The 18822-nt window shown below is 61.3% G+C and overlaps 8 protein-coding genes across 8 annotated transcripts; 3 read left to right on the top strand and 5 right to left on the bottom strand.

Annotated features, from left to right (window-relative positions):
- Positions 1-684: 684 nt before the first annotated feature.
- COLE_04669 (uncharacterized protein) lies at positions 685-1894 on the bottom strand (the record flags this gene model as incomplete). Its single annotated transcript, XM_018426443.2, has 2 exons — positions 685-1336; positions 1395-1894. The coding sequence occupies 2 exons, from the start codon at positions 1892-1894 to the stop codon at positions 685-687; spliced, it is 1152 nt and encodes a 383-aa protein (XP_018281250.1).
- Positions 1895-2311: 417 nt separating this feature from the next.
- On the top strand, positions 2312-4171 carry COLE_04670 (uncharacterized protein; the record flags this gene model as incomplete). Its single annotated transcript, XM_018422336.2, has 1 exon — positions 2312-4171. One exon carries the CDS (start codon positions 2312-2314, stop codon positions 4169-4171), a length of 1860 nt encoding a protein of 619 aa, XP_018281251.1.
- Positions 4172-4205: 34 nt separating this feature from the next.
- On the bottom strand, positions 4206-5401 carry COLE_04671 (uncharacterized protein; the record flags this gene model as incomplete). The annotated part of the gene is made up of 4 exons (XM_018421202.2): positions 4206-4690; positions 4745-4976; positions 5084-5312; positions 5346-5401. The coding sequence occupies 4 exons, from the start codon at positions 5399-5401 to the stop codon at positions 4206-4208; spliced, it is 1002 nt and encodes a 333-aa protein (XP_018281252.1).
- Positions 5402-6588: 1187 nt separating this feature from the next.
- On the top strand, positions 6589-9012 carry COLE_04672 (uncharacterized protein; the record flags this gene model as incomplete). The annotated part of the gene is made up of 2 exons (XM_018419915.2): positions 6589-7798; positions 7832-9012. 2 exons carry the CDS (start codon positions 6589-6591, stop codon positions 9010-9012), a joined length of 2391 nt encoding a protein of 796 aa, XP_018281253.1.
- Positions 9013-10158: 1146 nt separating this feature from the next.
- COLE_04673 (uncharacterized protein) lies at positions 10159-11734 on the bottom strand (the record flags this gene model as incomplete). The annotated part of the gene is made up of 6 exons (XM_018422337.2): positions 10159-10203; positions 10238-10302; positions 10486-10599; positions 10688-10861; positions 11221-11354; positions 11577-11734. The coding sequence occupies 6 exons, from the start codon at positions 11732-11734 to the stop codon at positions 10159-10161; spliced, it is 690 nt and encodes a 229-aa protein (XP_018281254.1).
- A 708-nt stretch (positions 11735-12442) lies between these two features.
- COLE_04674 (60S ribosomal protein uL16) lies at positions 12443-13172 on the bottom strand (the record flags this gene model as incomplete). Its single annotated transcript, XM_018425186.1, has 2 exons — positions 12443-12701; positions 12781-13172. The coding sequence occupies 2 exons, from the start codon at positions 13170-13172 to the stop codon at positions 12443-12445; spliced, it is 651 nt and encodes a 216-aa protein (XP_018281255.1).
- Positions 13173-13835: 663 nt separating this feature from the next.
- Positions 13836-14950, top strand: COLE_04675 (uncharacterized protein; the record flags this gene model as incomplete). The annotated part of the gene is made up of 2 exons (XM_018421203.2): positions 13836-14241; positions 14280-14950. 2 exons carry the CDS (start codon positions 13836-13838, stop codon positions 14948-14950), a joined length of 1077 nt encoding a protein of 358 aa, XP_018281256.1.
- Positions 14951-14971: 21 nt separating this feature from the next.
- COLE_04676 (uncharacterized protein) lies at positions 14972-16606 on the bottom strand (the record flags this gene model as incomplete). Its single annotated transcript, XM_018420716.2, has 2 exons — positions 14972-15655; positions 15695-16606. 2 exons carry the CDS (start codon positions 16604-16606, stop codon positions 14972-14974), a joined length of 1596 nt encoding a protein of 531 aa, XP_018281257.1.
- Between the last annotated feature and the right edge of the window lie 2216 nt (positions 16607-18822).

Raw genomic sequence — 18822 nt, forward strand, 5'->3', positions numbered from 1 at the left:
TGCATCGGATATGCAACCGTGTACAATCCGGCGTTGGTTTCAGGAGGCGGCGTTGGGTTCAGGTGGGGTGTCGGGAGAATGATGGAGCGGGATCTGAGGGCGGGGTGAGACAGGAGAGAGAGGCGCAAGCAGGCTACAGGAGATTGAATCTGCAGCGGGTGTTGTCGAGATCTGAAAGGAGGTGTTATCGATCTCTGGGTCGGGGAGCCTGCTCTCCTTCGATTCCTGTATACCTGTTCTGTGATGTCGCTGGGACTCACAAGCCGAACGTGGTCAGACGAGCATACGAGGACGACAATGTTTTTCACGCCCTTGCATCCTTTGTTGCTCGGATGCTTTTCCTCAGCGCATGTGTGTCAGGATGCTGGCCCTTGTTCTCCGACTCGAGAAGTCGGCCGCAAGCGGTAGACACGCCTCGCGTAGACCATGCAAATGGAACTGCGATTGTTGGAGATGACCGCTGATCCTTCAGACTCCCCGATTGCAGCGGAGTTCTACTCGTTCTCCATCCCACTCGAGACATTCCACGATCCACATGTATTGAAATCTCAAGGAGCACATCGGTCGATCAGACTTGTGCCAAAGACCATGCCTGGCGCCGCTGCATGCCATCACGATTTCCGCGTAGCTGAGGAAGTAGTAATACCATGCATTGCTACAGCACCATCTCTGCATATGAAGCATCTACCCGTTCTGCTGGAACTGCTCCCCTCCCCACCCACCGCCCACCATAGGCCCCTGCCCCTGCGGGCCGCCTTGGAACTGCCCCATCTGCCCCATCTGCATTCCCCCCATGCCCCCCATCAAGCTCATGGGATTGATCCCCGGCCGGCCCTGCATGACCATGGGGTTGAGGTTGAATCCGCCGCTTTGGCCCAGCGCGAGCGCCTGCGCCTGCACATTCGCCTGCGCGGCGGCCTGCATGCGAAGGTGGGGTGGAAGCTGATTCTGGCTCGGGCTTTGGCTCGGGTTCTGCGGACTCTGGGCGGGCCCGGCTGACGGCGAGGGCCCACTTACGCTCCCGCTGACGCTCCCACTCGCGCTACCGCCTGACCCGCCCGCAGCGTTGGAGAAGCGGGGAAGCATGCCGCTTGGTGGTGGTGGTGGTGGTTGTTGGCGAGCTGGCGCAATCTCTGGCGCCTTGCCCTTCCCCTCGCCGTTGGGTTCTCCGTTCGGCACTTCCTCCAGTTTCTTAGGTGGTGGTCGCGGGGGAGTTGGCGGCGCCGGCAGCCCTTGCGAGTAGTACTTGTCCGAGTGCTGGTCGAACATGAGCATCTGCGTGTTGTAGTCCCACTGCGGGCCGCGCGCTTCTCGTGCCTGCACAAGAAGGTGGTTCCTGATGTTAGCCAGAATAATGGAGTGCAGATGTGCAGATGAGCTGAGAGCGCACTTACCAGTATGACGCCGACGCCTGAATCTCAGGCCGATCGGCGGGCAACACGATCTCCTGTTTGGACTTTTCGCGGTCGCGCAAGCTGTGATTTGTCGGTGTGCCGGGCATGCTCCCGAGGTTGGCATCTGGGTCGGACTTGATGCGCGGCGTGGCGGATCGCGTCCGTCGCCCGGTGAGTAGCCGACTCCGCCAATGTGACGCCGCTGGCCCAGCGCTCAAAGGGCGCGGACGCTTGGGCGCTGGCTCATCCTCGGTGGGTGTCTCCGCTTCCCCCGTGCCACGCTTCTCACTACTCCGCTCACTCTCGCTTTCCAGGTAGGCGAGGTACTCTTCCCGCTGCGCAGGGAGTAGGAAGCTCTCGATGTCGAAGGCGTGCCCTCGGTCGTGCGCAATTTGCTGCGCCGCCAATAACACCTCGAGGCTCGGCGGGGCGGCAGGCTCGACCTGCTCCGGAGGTGGGAGGTAGAGAGTGGTCGTTCGTGGACGGTGTTTGCGCGGCATGAGCAGGGAGAGGGTGAGGGGCACGGAAGGGAGGGAAGAGAGGCGCGTGTGATGCTCCGCACGGGCCGCGGGGCGCGGGATCGCGGCACGCGAGAACGGGAGAGGCAGGAGATGACTCGCACGGTGCGAGAGGCGGCGTGGGATGGAGCGCTGGGGAGCTGGGCGAGAAGTGATGAAGGGGGATTGCGGATGGATTGTTGTTGATTGATGTTGGGTGAGTAGTTAGTTGTCAAGGTGGTCGGTCCGGACCTGGTTGAGGCATCACCCTGACACGACGTCGAGGCTGTGTCACGTTGACACCACGTGCATCTGGTCCATGTCCCACTTCCCACTCTGTCGTCAACTTCGTCGACGCTTGTCCATCACTACTCTACCTCTACTCGACTACGCATGCTCCGATGGCGTTCTGAGGCGGCTATGCCTCGCAGGGGGCGATTGCGACTGCGATTTCTGCTCTCTGCTGTCCTGGTGCTCGTCCTCCTCGCGCCCCTCGTTCTGGCACAGGACCGAGTTGAGACCGACATCAACACCAACACCTGGACTGTGCCAACGTCCGCCGCCTCGTCCGCATCTGCTACCTCCCTTCGCTCATCTGCGACCTCCCTCCCACGATCCTCCTCCTCCTCTTCGTATCGTGCTACATCCACCTCCTCCACAACCACCCGATCAGCACATGAGGTGGCGCCAACGGTGCTGCTTACCGACCCAGGTCTGACGTACAACTTCACGCTGAACAGAACTGCACCGGCTTTCCTTGCACGCTTTGCGAACAACATAACAGATCGTGCGCTTGGAGTCATTCTCAATATCGGGCAACTGGGAGCGAACGACTCCGAGCCACTTCCCAAGGTCATCGTCACCACCGAGGAGAACTACCTGCCTCGCGACGGGCGGCGATCGCGCACGTCCGGCGGCAGCGCACGCACGGGCTACAACATTGGCCAGGACAATTCATGGCAGATCGTGTGGGATAACGGCTTCGGGAACTGGACGTACGGCGTTGATCGCTCGTGGAACGTCGCAAGGTACAGCGCTGTCGCGCCTGCTATCCTCATCGGGCGCGGGATCAACGACGACATTGTCCTCGATCCCACCCTCGTCGGTGCAGGCAACGTCACCGTCTACCTCGGGTACACTGTGCTGGACACGCCGCCCGGTGAGCACTTCGACTACACCAAGGTCGGGGGCATCGATGCCACCCACCCGTACTTCGGTGACTCGAGCGCCACGGAAGCGCTCGTCTTTTCGCCTCTTCGCCTGGTGGACAAACCACCAGAACCCACATACCCGAACTACACACTTCCCGGCGCCGAGCTCCCGCTCCCCGACTTCCAAGCAATCTTGAATGGCAGCGAGTCGACACGAAATAACACGTTCCTGTTTGGCGGGCGCGCCCAAGCGGTGACATTCGTCGTGCTCCCCACATCGTCGACACCGTCGGCGCTGAGTAATAGTGCGGCCGCGATTCAAGAGCAGGTTGAAAGACTGCCTTCGGAGGACATGCCCACTTTGAATGTGAATGGCAGCGCCTGGACGACGGTGGGCGGCACGGCAGGTTTCCGTGACTACGCCGTCTTTGGCAACCTCAAGCCCAGCACCAACTACACAGTGTGGGCTGTTGGCGCGGACGGGATCACAATGTCCCAGCCGGCATGGTTCACAACAAAACAGGCGAGCTTCAACTGCCCTCTCCTCCTCCCTACCTCAATGTGTCCCGGCGTTGCGTACGCGTCGCCTCTCTCCGACAACCCCGCCACTCTGACTTCCGTTCCGCAGCCGTACGCAGACTTCATCGCTGCGAGCCTCCGAGCATTTGAAGTGTCTGTGCTCTCCGGCGCCTGTGGGCGGGATCGGTACTCGTTCATCTCGAGCTGCGCAGACTGTTACGCCGCGTACCGCGAATGGTTGTGCCGCCTCGTGCTCCCGCAGTGCGCGGGAGACGAAGTGCCATTTGTGGACGTCGACCCGCGCGGCCCGCAAGCGCCGTTCCGCCTCGATCGCACACTTGAGACGCCGCGCAACAGCAACCTCTCGAGTGAGACGGGTCCACCAACCTACCCAATCGACTACGTCGAGCTCATGCCGTGCATCAACACGTGCACGCGCGTGGACCAACGCTGCCCGTCCTCGCTGCAGTGGAACTGCCCCCGACGACATTTCAACGCCAATGAGAGCTACGCTTACGTGTCTGACAGTAACAACCGCGGCGACGGGTCGGCCCACACCGGCTGGGCCGCGACTGATGTGTATGGTAATAGGTGGTGCAACGGCCTTTAGACATAGACTTTGTAGTATAGCATGTATCATACTTCTAGCGGCCTACGGTGCTCATCATTTGGGTGGGGTAGCGCTCACCCTTGGGTGTGTTCTGCGCGACAAGGTCGTCGATTTCCTTCTTTTCCTCGGGCGTAAACGTGATGCTGTTGGCGGCGAAGTTGTCCTTGACGCGTGCAGCCTGGCGCGTGCCGAAGATGGGGATAACGCCCTTCTCGGCCACCCAAGCCAGCACGAGTTGAGAGGCGGTGACACCCTTCTTCTTGGCGATCTCGTTGAAGCGGTCAGCCAGCGCGACGTTGTGCGCAATGTTCTCCTCCGAGTACTGGGGCATGAAACGGCGGAAGTCGCCCTCCTCAAGGTCGTCACGGCTGCGGATGTTACCCGCCAACATGCCGCGTCCAAGCGGGGAGTAGCCGACGACCGCGACACCGAGCTCACGCGCCGCAGCCATCAGGCCGTTGTTTTCGGAGCTCTGGTCGAACGGCCCGTACTCGATCTGCAAGACGTCGATGTGCGCGACTGAAGTCAGTGGAGTGCTTACCTCCCTGTGTCCGTCTAACCTCGCCTACTCACTCTTGCACGCCTTGCGCAGCGTGTCCGCACTGCACTCGCTCAAGCCGATATACTTGACCTTGCCGTCGTTCTTGAGTTTCTGTAGCGCGGGAATGCTCTGCTCGAGAGGCGTGTCCGGGTCGATGCGGTGGAGATAGTAGATGTCGGGGTACGAGCCGAGGCGTTCCTTGCTCTCCTCGATGAACTGCGCGATATGGGCTGGGGCGTTGGTGATCTTGAAGCGGGACACGGGCTGGGGTCAGTTCTGTGAGCGACCTGAGTGATGCGCAGTAGCCAGAACCCCAGAATGCTCCCGTGAGACGAAGAGGGGTAAATGAGGGGGGAGAATGGAAGACTCACGTCGGGAGGCGCGTGGATGTCGAAGGCGCACTTGCTCGCGAGCGTGACGCGCTCCCGAGAGCCCGGGTTCTCCTTGAAGAAGCGGCCGAGGAGAGTCTCGTTCTGCCCTGCACCGTACAGAACAGCACTGTCCCAGAACGTGCAACCGATATCAAGAGCTGTCTTGAGGGCGCGAAGCGACTCATTGTCATCCACGCTCCCGTATACGCCGGGAGAGAGGGACATGGTGCTGGTCTCAGCGGGCGGCGAGAGAGAGACTCACCCAAGCCCAGGTGTGGGCACGTCGAGGCCAGGCGCAAAGGTGATCGTCTTGCCCATTTCGATGAGGGTGTGTGATGTGGTGAGCGGTTGAACGTCGGCGTGGGAGCTTAAGAATCATGGTCAGCTCGGCCATCTGATAACCGCAAGCCCGACGGCCGGCTATGACGTCTGACCGCGAGATGGCCGAGATAGAAGACGCCGATGAGGCCGACGGGCAGGGTCACGTGCACCTCTTCATCCACGCTCAAAGTGCGAGGAAAGGGACTGGTCCGAGGGTGAGCCTGCGATGGTGTCACGCTGAAAGCCGGAACCATCACTCGCACTGCTCTTCATCGAGTGATCAGAGGGGAGTCATGTCGAGTATGTGGTGGTCTGCCGAGAAAGAAGGGAGGCGCAGGGCACCTGGGGTGTAGATGGTGGACGACAGTGGAGGAGAGAGTGGCATTGTATATGAAGGGCAATCAATCTTGGTACTTACGCTGCGGATATAGAGGTGCCCAGTTGCTGTGCCGTTTATTGCTGGATGAAAGAGGGGCTTCTACCTGCGTGTTTACTACACCGAACGCTAATAAGCAACACCTCATTGATAAACAAGGCAGTGCGCAAAGTGGAGCCCCTAGGTGGTCCCAGCTGGTGATCGTGGTTCGCTATGCACTGATCAATTTAGTAACTCACTGGGAGCTGAGTTTGGTCAGAGGAGGGGGGCAAGTGAGGGGGGCTAAGGTGTCTTTAAGAACGAGCCTACCTCATTGAAGTGTGCCCTCAGCGATATGATTGTTTCTTTGGGTGTGTCCATTCTTTTGAGCTCCAAAGACTGAGATATTCGTGGTCAAAGCATCTAACAGAGTGAATATCTGAGCCTTGTTAGGATGATTGTCATCAAGCGGCGAGGGGGAACGCTCGCACATAGTGAACTTGCTGTGGCTTGACCACAAGTGCAGTAGTTTGAGCGACTCTCAATCCATCTGCCGGACAGCGTTTGCAAGGCGTACATGATTGACACTCCTAGCACTGCCCAAGACGCAAAGCATTGGAACCCACGGACTTGTCGAGAGACGAAAGTACCATGCACGAACTGCCACTCACCTGTCGCCACTGCACGTTCATTTACGTAACCATTTCCTCACGCGTCGCTGGCCCGCCTGTGAGCATCTTGGACGATGATCGCATGACGTTGAACTCTACAGACATCTCAACTTCCTACATCGCATCAAGTCACTTGTGCATACCTCACACTCACACGTATGTTCGGCCGCACGTCGCCGGCGCTCGACGTCGACGACCCCCACCTCGAGGTGACGGTCACGCCGGCCCAGAGCGCATTCTACGCCGGGGAGCTCTTCTCCGCCGTCATCACACTCCGCAACACGCGCACGCCAGTACGCGCGTCGCACTCGCAGCCGTCCAGTCCAAATCCACAACACTTTCTGCTGGGGCGTGAAGGGGCGCCGTCCAGTCCGGCGCAGAGTCCTGCCACGCCTACAAAGTATGACGACTGGCGCGGACATGTGCGTAGGCCTTCTGGTGGACGGCGGAGTCAGTCACTCGCGCTTGGGAAGGGAATAAGTCCCCAGGAGATTGTGTGGGCGCTAGGCGAGGAGCGCTCTGAGACGCCCCAGATCGGACCACCTCCGCTGCCGGCGCGGCGCGCTCCTCACATCCCCTCCGCACATCCGCACGCCCGCAAGATCTCCATCGCGAGCACAGCGGCGTTCACCCCTCCCCCCGTCCCACCAATCTCCCTCCCCGAAGAATCACCCATAACCGATGACGGGCAGTTCGACTCGCGCCCCTCGAGCCGAGCGACGCCCCGCGCGTCGCCTTCTCTCGCCGACGTGACCGAGGAGCAGATGCCGTTCGACTCGCGCCGATCCTCTGGTTCCCTGCGGACACCATCCCCCATCTCCCCACCCATTTCCTCCCCTCTATCCGCGTCACCCGACTCACCGCGGCGGTCCCCCGTGCGCCCCGGGCATCGCCGAGCACCTTCTTACCAGAACAGCTACGGCGCCTCCCTCCTCACCCCTCCGCCATCACACCCGCTCCGTCGCCCCGCGATCCAGACCGGCGTTACGACCGTGCTATGGGGACATACGCGGCTTGTGGCCAAGTTTGCCCCAAGTCACGCGTACATACCGCCAGATCCCTTGTTGCCTCTCCGTGCGAAATTGCTGCACCAGCCGATCGGGAGCGGAAGTCTGGGCACACAGGGGCCGGACAAGCCGAGCCGCTGGGCCATTTCTTTTGGTACCGGCACATTAGGCGAGTCCACGCAGCCCAGCCTCACGGGCAGCTTGTTTGGCCTTGCCAAGGGCCTCGTGTATGGTGGCACAGGGGGCAGTCTGGAGGAGGAGCGTAAACGCGTGTGGACGACGCAGGACTTGCCCGTGCTTGAGACGACTCGCAGCCTCATGGGCGTGGACATCAAGCTACAGGAGGGCGAGACACGAGAGTGTGAGTTGAGAACGCTGATGGAGCTGACAGCAGTCGTGTACACGCTGCAGTTGCCTGCGACCTTGCCACCGGCGTTCAAGGGCCGCGCGCTGCGATTCTCATACGAGCTCGTATTGAGTCTGAGCGTCGCTCTGCCCGGCGGTGGGAAGCGGCAACGCGCCAAGGAGATTGTCCTCCCCGTCCGCGTGTGGCCCAATGTCTCATTGCATCACATGCTGCGTACCTACGACGTGCTGCAGCCCGTGATCCAGACGGCTGAGACAGGGTCGGTGGAGGAGCGAAGTGCGACGGGGACGTCACCCAGGCGACCACAACACATGATCGAGCCGCCGCAGAGCATCGACAGTCTTGCGGCGTATGCGCGCAAGCTGGTCGACAGCGTGGACTCGCACCGCGCCCCGCCATCGCCGTCCAAGAGCTTGCGCCCATTGAGTCCGGCCAAGCCACCCCGCCGTAGCAGCTTTTTGCTCGAGCCCCGTCCCAGGTCAATGAGTGCAACCACGGCGCCAGGAGACGATGAGCTAGTTGAAGAGGAGCAGCGATGCGGCGAGGCGGTCGAGATCCTCTCCCGCCACAGCCCCAAGGCGTCCTACGACATCCGACAGGATGGGGAGGTCGTGGCCGTCCTGACGCTGGTGAAGACGACGTACCGCCTCGGCGAGACGGTCACAGGCGTGGTGACGTTCAACACGCGTCCCGACAGGCGCGTCCTCAAGCTCTCGGCGTACCTCGAAACGCACGAGGTGATTCCCGAGCCCCTCCTCCCGCCGGGCGGGAAACGCCACCCCGAGCTGCGGCGGCTGCATGCCGAGCAACGCTCATCCTACGCGCAGTTCACGGCACGCACAGCGTTCAGCCTGGACATACCTAGCGACGCGACGCCGGCGTTCTCCCTCGCTGCGGGCGAGGGCGCGCGCGGCGGCCTGCAATGGCGCGTGCGATTGGCGTTCCTCGTCGCCTCGCCGCCGCGGCGGAGGAGCGGGGAGCGCCAGAGCGAGGAGAAAGCCAAGGCAGCTGAATGCCTCCATCTCGTGCCGGTCGAGGCTGACGCCGACAACGCGCCGCACAACGCCTCGCCGGGGCTGGTGCCCTTCATATCAACGCGCGAGGGGTGGGCCGAGGCCCGCGCCGAGACGGTCGAGTGCGAGGTACCTGTGCAAGTGTTGGCGGGGAACACGGCGTTCGTGGTCCGCCCGAGCGTGTTTACGGTGTGACGGTATGGCAGATGAACAGACTGTAAGCGAAGGAAGGATACTTTGAGTAGAAGACGTAGAGCTGTACACTATGTATTAACGGACACGGACACGGACACGGACACGGACACGGACACGGCAACACAGTGTATGCATGTGAGAGCATACAGACAGGGGATATCTGGGGTCAGCGACTGCCCAACGGTTGGTGGGAGGGATATCAGAGAACCTGGAAACAGCATAGCCTGTGGGCTAATACAGATGGCACTTCCTATTTTACACAGATGGTTTCGTCATGTTGAGCACGCCGCCATGAAGCCATGGTGGCGGGCTTGGGAGAAGACTTACCAGTGCACCAAGCTATCGAGCCGTCACTTTGGAGCGAGAGATCGACAGAGAAAGAGACAAAGACAAGTTGTTCGCTGAACTGGTGCGAAGGCCAACTTTTGGCCGCCACCCGTCAAACTCCGGCCCTCTGCCGTATTCCCGCCTCGCCCCCCCCCCCTCCCCCAGGCATAAAAGTTGGGCGGCGGTCTTGGTCTCTTCACCAACACCTGCCCACGCGCCGGCCGCACCATCAGAGGTGCGGCACCCGCTACCATTGGCGCTGGGCTTGGTGGAGAGCGAGCCTTACTACCGCCCGATAATCGCTTTACGCTCTCGAATCCGAGTGATAGAGTTTCATGACGGGTGGACATTATGGATTTTGTCTTGCTGTTGCACGTGGCGAGGACGCGTTGCACCGAGGAGAGGAGGAGATGGGCTGCGGCGCAGACGGCGCGCGGCGCAGACGTGGTTGTTTGGGCATGCTGGAGGGAGACATGCGAAGCGCGAAGCGCGAAGCGTGAGGCTGGATTCGTGCTGTGCGCAATTGCAATCTCACGTTCTTGCCCCGCTGAAGCTGGCACGAACAACAGTCCACGACCTTCGTATGCATACAGGTGTTTTGTACACGGCAGTTTGCACTAATGGGATGAGGGGAGAATGGAGATACACACTACTTTCTCGGGGCACTGCCTCCAACATGCAGCTTCCGCAGTCTTGCTTGGACCCCCCGCACTGGCATCGTTCCCACTCCTAAGCCGGCCATCTTCTTGACGCCTCCTCACCCACCCAGATCTCCTCGATTCCTCTCAGCCGCCCACCTAGGGACAGGCTATACACAATTTAGTTGCCGGACCACTGCTTGGCGCGGTCCGTAAGGGGCACATACTGACGTGAGCTCAATGTCTAACCGAAAACTCACCATGACGCCGAAAAGGTGCTTCTGGGTGACGTTGCCATCGGCGTCCTTGTCGATTTGCCAGATAGCTGAAGTTAGCCCCAACATGTCCAATGCGCCCATTTGATCGAAACACGGACGCAAAGCTGGAGCATCTGCTGGCCCCAACACAGTTGCTACGCTCGGACCAACCAACTTGGCGCCCCTCACACCGCCTCAATCACGCTGAGGGCGCCATTTGCTCCCCCGCGTCGCGCCCTCTGTTGACTCACCCTGTCTATCGGTGCCAACGGGGATGAACATGCGACCCGGCGATGCGAGCTGCTCCACAAGCGCAGTGGGGACAGTGGGCGCCGCCGCGCCAACGTGGATAACTTGGTACGGCGCTGTCGTCAGCTTTGTCTTCCCCAAGCCAGAGTGTACCACCTCCGCTAGACTGGAGCGCAGACTCGAAGGTGGGGTGTTAGCACACACCGTTCGCAGGCCAACCAGCCCGCCCGTCGCCGCAGACAATGTCGATGCCAGGAGAGGTACCAGTCTGGATCCCGTCCTTGGCGAGATTGTCGCGGGCAAGCTGCGCCAGGCCGTCGAGGTGGTCGATCCCGATGACCGTGGCACCTGGGGCGAGGCGGTGGAACACGGCAGTCACTGCGGAGTAAGGGGATTGCGGCGAGCCGGACCGCAGTGAGCAACGGCAGGGTGAACCAAGCCGGATCAAGAAGCGTTGGGCCCGTGTGCGAAAGCGGGAGAAGGCAGGAGAGTGAGGGGCGGGGGGGGTGGAGCGCAGGGAGGGACAAAGGGCGACGAGGGGCGGGCGCGGTGAGGGCGGTGAGGGCGGAGTAGGGCGGAGGTGAGGGCGGCGGGCGCGGCGGAAACGGGCGGGGGGGCAGTGGCAGGACGACGTGGGAACGGGGATCGCACAAGTGCAAGGCGCAGGCAAGGCGGTACGGATCGCGGAGCGTCGCGAAGCATCAGCACCCTTCTCACTGCATAGACGGTGGACTTACGATATCCGCTCCCGCTGCCGACGTCGAGGATGGCGCCGTGCTTGGCGTCCGCCTCGTCGAGGAAAGGGAGGAGCATCTCGCAAGCGTGCGCGTGCATGTGGGGGGCGGAGATGGTGGCGTTAAAGCCGATGCGCCTGGTGTAAGCTAATCCGAGCGAGCATGGCGGCTGCACGGCACCACCCATGATCTCCTTTCACGAGCGGACTGGGCATCATCGAGGGCAGGAGGTGGACGCGAAGCATTACTTGCCTTCCACCCTACCAGCATGCCTCACTATCTGCCTCCTGTCTTGCGGCCTGGCCACCTTGGGATCTCCTCGTCCCATATAGCCGCCTCCCTGCCCAGAAAACACTCACTGGGGCGAGTCGTCGTACGCGCCTGCAGCAGAGTTGACATAATGGCCGCGGTCGACAGCCTTCATGGCCTCGGCGACGCGGTCGGAACCAATGAGCCCGTTGGCCACCATGCGGTCGACGAGCTCGGTGTTTGTGCGTCCACTAGATAGCCAGGCCATGGCCGGGCCAGCGCGGAAGAGGGTTCTGAACGGCGTGGTGGCGGGGGGATGAGAAGTGGGATGCCGAGTGTTGCTGGCGTGCGACCCCGTGAGACCGAGTTGTATATAGGCTGAAGTGGTGGCCAGTTGAGGAATGTTACGTGACGTCAAATACCTCGCCACCCACCACGCATGCCACTCTCACCCATCCACAAGTGCTGGATCGCTGGACCTCGGGCCTGGTCTTAGCGCGCGCCGTTGCACATCTCGGAAGCGGGGGGCGCGTACAGGCGCGTTAGCGCGTTCAGGCGCTCGGATGGTGCGGTTGTGATACTCTGAGTCATGGCGTTGAGCATGACGGTGCGACAATGCTCTCGCGGGCGCACGCACGCGCGACGCGGCAAAAGCGAGATCAAAAGAACATGGCTTCATGTGCATCCTGTTCATGACGCCCAAATCGATCGCATTCGCTGTCACTCGTGGCGTCGAGCATGCAGACTGGACTCGCCTAGCTCATGCCGCCAGCTCTGGCTTATCCCACAAGGCCGCCTCCAACAGTCACCTCCTCTACGCATCGCTCCAGATTCCACGCCGTCTCCGCATGCCGCGTAGCTCGCGCGAACTCGCCATCACACACGCCACTCAGATTTCCCGTGACGCGCTCCTCAACCGCTAGCCATGCATGCTATGCGACCACGTATCCTACAATCCCCAAATCCCGAGGAGCGCTTAAGCGCGCTGGGCCATGCGGAGGTTGGCCTCGAGGTTGCCCTTGGGCTTGAGGAACTGGACGTAGGCACCGTCGTTGACGACGAGCTTCTTGGCCTTGAGGGCCTCGTAGTCGGGGCGGTCAAGCGAGGTGAAGCCCCACTTCTTCGAGATGATGATCTTCTGGCGACCGGGGAACTTGTAACGAGCGCGACGGAGGGCCTCGATGATGATGGCCTTGTTCTGGTCACGGCAACGGATCGACATGATAACCTGGCCACTGGATGTCAGCAGTTGTCACTTGAGCTTCCTGTCGAGTCCGCCTGCGCGCGACTCCACAGTACGGTTCCGCCACTCACATGTTGACACGGGCGACCTTGCCGTAAGGCTTGCCCCAAGCGCCACGCATACCCTGCTGCAGACGATCGGCACCGGCGCACGAAAGCATCTTGTTGATACGGATAACGTGGAAGGGGTGGGCGCGGACACGGAGGTGGAAGGCCTCCTTACCGGCGTTCTTCACAATGTACTTGTTGGCGCAAATACGGGCGGCCTCGAGAGCCTCGGACGAGAGCTGCTCGTACTCGTCGGAAACGAGGTGGCAGCAGAAGGGGAAGTCGTCAACCGACGCCCTCTTGCGGCCGAGGTCGAAGATGCGGATCTTCGGGTCGGGCACACCACGGTTGTAGCGCGACTTGGGGAACGGCTTGTTCTTGCAGTAGCGGTAGCAGCGAGCGGGACGGCGACCCATCTTGACTGGAGGGTAAGCGAGTGTGGAAGGAAGAGGGGGGGAGAGGAGCGCGCGGAGTCGGCGGAAACAGAGGTTGGCTTAGCAATCACACGAAACGCGGATTGCTGGGCAATGGGGGGAAGAAGAGAGGCAAGAACGACGCCGCCAGGCTCTTATACTCGCGCGCAGGCGGCGGGGGGCCAAGTGCTTACACATCCCGGCCCCTGCTGGGAACCTCGTCCCCACCACCACCTGCTGAGCAATCATCCCTCCGCGCCCATAAATCGTCTCGGAGAGCGTCTCCGCGCTCGCCGCGCGTACTGCCGATACCGCGGGCGCCGGTGCGCGTCGTCGACGAGTCCGCGCGAGCCTCAATGTCGATAAAATGCTCACCTTTTTTCGAGTGGTTGAGGGTTAGAGAGAGCACGAGCAGTGCCGACAGAGTGACCACCTCTGGCGAGCATCCGCCGGTTTCTTATTTTCGCCACCTGCTTACAAATCAATTTGGTCGACCGGCGTTTCGGCGCTCCACCGAGTTGGAGTGTGGCACTTTGGCGGCGTGGGGTCTCCACGCCAGGCACGGAGATCGCCGTTGTCCGATACCCGGGATCCGGTCGATCCGGGTTGATGCTGCCCACAACCTCATCCATCTCCCCCACGCTCTACACACTGCCTGCGCCCGCCATGTCTGCCGCAGAGCTCTACTGGCCGCCAAAGGTCTACCCCGTGACGGCGGAGGACGCCAACCACCACAAGCGCGCACTCTTCGTATGCCCCTTCACGCCCGCCATCCTCGCCAACCCCTCCCCGCTCCTGCACGCGCTGGGGTACGCCGCGAGCCAGGCGACGGAAAGATGCATCGTGCTGTTCTCGACGCCGACAGGGCCGCAGCTGTATCCTGCTCTCCGGGCGGCGCCGAAGCAGCACTTCGCTGCGCTCAGCCGCTTCCTCGCGCAGGTGTACTCGGTCCTCGCCGCAGGCCAATGGGAGGCCGGGCGGCCGCTCACTGACGTCGAGGTGCGCTTCGACGGCGAGGAGGGCGACTGGGCACTCAAGCTTGGCTCGCTCAGCTTCGTTATCGGCTTCGAGGGTGGGTTTGTCCCGAGACCGAGAGAATGCTGACGCCAGGCTTCGAGGGATTGGCGGCGGACATCCTTGCCCAAGCCGCTCCGGATCTGACAAGCAATGAGCGCCGCCTCGTTCAGATCGAGCCCGAGCTCGACCAGCTCGTCCAGAATGCTGGAGAACTTCCCACCGCCTCGGAACTAGGATACAAGGTCTCTGCGATGGGCGGGACATTCGACCACCTGCATGCGGCGCACAAGCTGCTCTTGCACATGGCGCTGTTCGCGACGGAGCAGCGCCTCATCGTCGGCGTCATGGCCCACCGATTGCTCGCGACCAAGAGCCACGCTGCAGTACTTGACAACCTCGACACGCGTCTCGGAGCTGCGACAGCGTTCCTGCGCCGCTGTGGCGGTGAAGCGCGTGGCATTGTTCTCGACGTCGTTGAAATCCAGGACGCCCTCGGCCCGACTGCGTGGGACCCGGAAATCTCCCTCCTCGTCGTCAGCAAGGAGACGCTCAGCGGAGGCAACATGGTCAACCGCGTGCGCGGGGAGAAGGGGCTGAGCGTGCTCGACATGCTCGCGATCGATGTGATCAGCTCGGAGTTTGCGCACGACAAGAGAAGCACGCGCGACCTCAGTGCGGTCGAGGAAGCGCTCCTCAAGGACGCCAAAATGGGCAGCACAGGCATCCGCGACTTCATCGCGCGGCAGCAGCAGAGCCAACAATAGAGTGGTTACATGTACAGTATGCTAAGTGGTGCCGATTTGGCGGTTGTCGTCGAGGGAGTCGAGCATCAGCAGTTCGGGCTTGAACGGCCACTTGGCGAAGACGTCGACGATGCGCTGCCACTGCTCGATGGTGAGGTGCCGCACCGTCGTCTCGGGGTTGCACGGCAGGCCAGCATATTTGCTGGTTGTCTCGCTTTCGCGGATCTTGGGGATGAGGTTCTCTGCCCCGAACCCGAGCTTGGGCATGGCCAACGAGAGCGGCCTGGCCTCCTGCACGAAGCAGTGCCGCAGGACAAATTCCCACTCCTCGCGCTGGTCGAGGCGGATGGGCGAGTCGAGGCGTGGGATAAGCTCGACTCCGAGCATGGGCGGGCGCGGCAGCTTCGTGTCCTCGGGCACCTTGACGTTCGCCGACCTGCCAACGAGTCGGCCGTTCTGCGGCCAAAAGTCGCCCACATGTGTCTCCGTCACCTCGTCGATGGGCGGAGGCGCGGGTGTCGCATGTCGTATCCTCACGCCGCCCTTTCCGACTCGGGCACCCGCGCTTTCCCGCAGAGCCGTTTCATAGTCAGTGTTCGTCCTCGTCGATTGCTTGTCGACGTCGGGCACATGGTGGTACGGGGGGAGCGGGCGGACTTGGAAGAGGGCGTTCGCCATGACGCTGAGCTTGCAGTGGATCGTCTCGCCAGGGGATGCCATCAGGCGCTATTGTCAGCGCTGGACGCAGGATGCGGCACTACTCACGTCGTACTGCGTCTTTGGGACGAACATGGCGAGGCGGACTCGCCCGAATGCCCACAACCAGCCCCTCTCCTTGCCTGGTTCCCCGATCGCGCTTGACACCCACTGCGCGATAAGCTGGTCGCCCAATACAGTCTCAGGCATGGTGGCAACAACCGACAACGGCGGGGGAGGGGCGTCCCACGGCCGCATCCTCGACTCGACACCCTCCTTGCTCTCGTCGTACACAGGAAGCTTCTCCCAGACTAGCGGGTTGTCCAAGACGCGCGGAATGGTGTGCCACTCGAACACAGAGTCGGGACAAAGCAAGAGGTTCTTCTGCAGGATAGAAGGGTAAACAGGCGTAGTCCCCCGCATCTCCGCAATCTTCTTGAGCTCCTCCTCCGTCTTAGCATCATTGTAGTCCCAGTACGACGACGGCGCGAGGTCTGGGTCGAATCCGAGCCCGCGGCTGAGCTGCGTGATGAGTGGCTCGATAGCAACCACTGCTTTCGGAACGACAGCGTGTTTCTCATTCACGCCCTTCGGAACAGGGTTGGCTGGTACACTGCTCACGTCCCACTCCGGGTAGTCGAACTGGTCGATGTTGCGCCGCTTGACTTTGCCCGCGCGTGGCCCTACGATCTCCTGTTCACGTGTGACCTGCTCCCAGTCGGCGGCAGATGTTGTGTCGACTCCTCCAGCAAGGAGGGACCGCGTCAACTGCCCAAGCGACGGGTAGGCCTCGAGAATGACCTCGTCTTTCCTGATGCCGAGGGCGCGGACGTAAGAGTCCGTGAGCTTCTTGCTGGCGACAACCGTGCGCCGGAGAAGCTCACGAGCTCCCGCTCCCTCGTTGGAATAGCGCCCTGTGCGTGGAATATATTTGCTCCATTGTGATGGGCTAGGTAATGGAGGCAGGCGAAGACGAGGCATTCGACGTGGTGGAAAGGAGATGGATGTCGGCCACACCCAGGTCCGAAGTTTCTGGACCGAGTGGAGGTCTCGAGGTGGAGGTCGACGGAATCAAATTGGCCGTCAGCCACGTGATTTTCATTCACCTAACGAACTTGCTGCAACCTGAGATTCAATATGGAGCAACGCGCCTCCCAGATGCCAAGATGCTAGCTACCTATCCAGGCGTGCTGATCACAGCAAGACAGTCGACGCTGCGCGGGACTGAGTGTCTCTTTGAGCTTGTTCCCTTGGGACTCATCCAGTGTCATCAGTATGGTACATCTTTCCACTGCCAGTGCGATATGTCACCACACTCTGTCAAGCTTGTCAAGAACGCATCACACTGCGCCAGTGTGCATCCCGTGCGCCACTCCCGCAGGGGTGCTGGTACTGCTGGACTGTCCAGACCAACCTCGCTCGGAGGTTAAAGAACTCCACTGCGGCGGGGGCACGGTCCTCATCGGCACCACCACAACATCGGACTGCACGGATGAGGTGCGGTCTGCCCCGTGTCGCTTGCCGATATAAGGTTCGAGATGAAGCGTGAGTAACTTCCCCGTGTGTCAGGGATGCCCCACCCAGCATTGGGCAACGACGCCAGCATGCGGGACTTGCAGCGAGGCACCGGCACCTCTCAACGCATACGCCGCTCTACTGTACATGGGAAGGAGAAGGGGATCGAAGAGCGTGACTGTGAATATTTGTGTACGCGTTCGCGTTCGGAAAACACGTCGTAGTGCCGTCCGCGAGGTATGGACGTCGAGTAGCAGAAGTTACACAACCGCCACGCGGTCCCGCGCCTCCTGACGTATCCATCTTGCCGATCTCCCGCGGGGCCTCCCGCTTGGGGGAGGGGTGATCAGCAGCTATTGTTGTCTCGCGTAAGAAGTTGTACGCCATACCATACCCGGCCCCGCGTGTCGCAGGAATGCTGGGTATTGCAACACGTGTAGGTGATTTGTGCCTATGAACATGCGGACGTGCAAGAGGTGTATCAGAGTGCGCAGAACGGGGAGGATGTAACAACCAGGAACAACGAACGACCTGTGCAGACGCCGTTCGCCCGATTTTTGAAGGCGTCGCGGAAGCCGGCTGGGGTACTCACCGGGGGCGAGAATTGGGCGGAGAATGAATTGAGTCTGGACGTGCGAATGCCTGATGGTAAGTGTTCCAAGTGGAATCAAGCTCAGATTACTGCGCCGCTTTCTGCGGGTGCTGATTTGTTTCGAGGCGGGTCGAGGCAAACGACCCAGAGTGTAAGGGGGGCATGTTCCCCAGGCACCGTCAAGTCTGGCTGTGGCTCAGAGTCCAGGGGTAGTTGACTGCGGCATGAGAGGGGAGTGGATAGTTGGAAAGTTGAGCCGGGTGAGTTTGGTCCGTTGACCTGGGTTGAGTGGTGTCTCGGCGTCGGCTACTCTACGAGTAGCGGAGCCACGCGGTGCTCGGGCAATTCCACCTGGGGCAAAGCATTGGCAGAATATTCCCTGGGCCTAGCGGCGTGCGCGGAGTACGACTTGGTCTGGCGGCATCAGCAGTACAAGCGGTGAACGCCGAGGGGGACAGAAAGGGATGAGGTGAGAGGGAGGGGGAATTCCTCCAGGGTGTCGTCAGCAAGGATCTGCAGCCACAGGTTGTAGCCGGTATCCTATTAAATCCCTGCAACGGCCGCCGCTTGCTGCTGGATGTTGTGCAAGGTCTGGCTGGCTTGAGCCGATTGACAGAGGCCCATTATCAGAGCGAACATGCACGGGCGTGGGGTGTGCCAACGCACAGCGTCGTCTGTGGTGGCAGCAACCGGGTCTGGCGCGTGTGGCGCTCAGTAGTATCCGCGCGACTTGAGGTGCCTGCTGCGTTCTGGCGTTTGGCTTGCATGGCTTGATGTCTGTATGACTGGAGTTGGCGAACTGGAACTGGCAACCAAGCCCAAGCCAAACGCTCACCCCCGTGCCCTTGTGCCGTAGTGCCGAGTAACTGGAGCAGGTCGCTGTCGCTTCGACCCTCCCGCCCCGCACAGAGCGTGCCGCGCCCGGTGCCCAGGGGCCTGACTAACTTGGTCGCAGCAACGTAACCAGCCGTAACGAGGCCCAGTGAGTCCTCTAATTCTCTGGGTCTTTCAGCCAAAGGCAGCCAAGAGTCTATGCTTGGCCTTTGCCGCCGTAAGACTAGTCGTCCTCATCGCCACGGCATCCTCGTGC

This window comes from Cutaneotrichosporon oleaginosum, assembly GCF_008065305.1.
Source record: "Cutaneotrichosporon oleaginosum strain ATCC 20508 chromosome Unknown ATCC20508_contig04, whole genome shotgun sequence".
NCBI classification, from domain to species: domain Eukaryota; kingdom Fungi; phylum Basidiomycota; class Tremellomycetes; order Trichosporonales; family Trichosporonaceae; genus Cutaneotrichosporon; species Cutaneotrichosporon oleaginosum.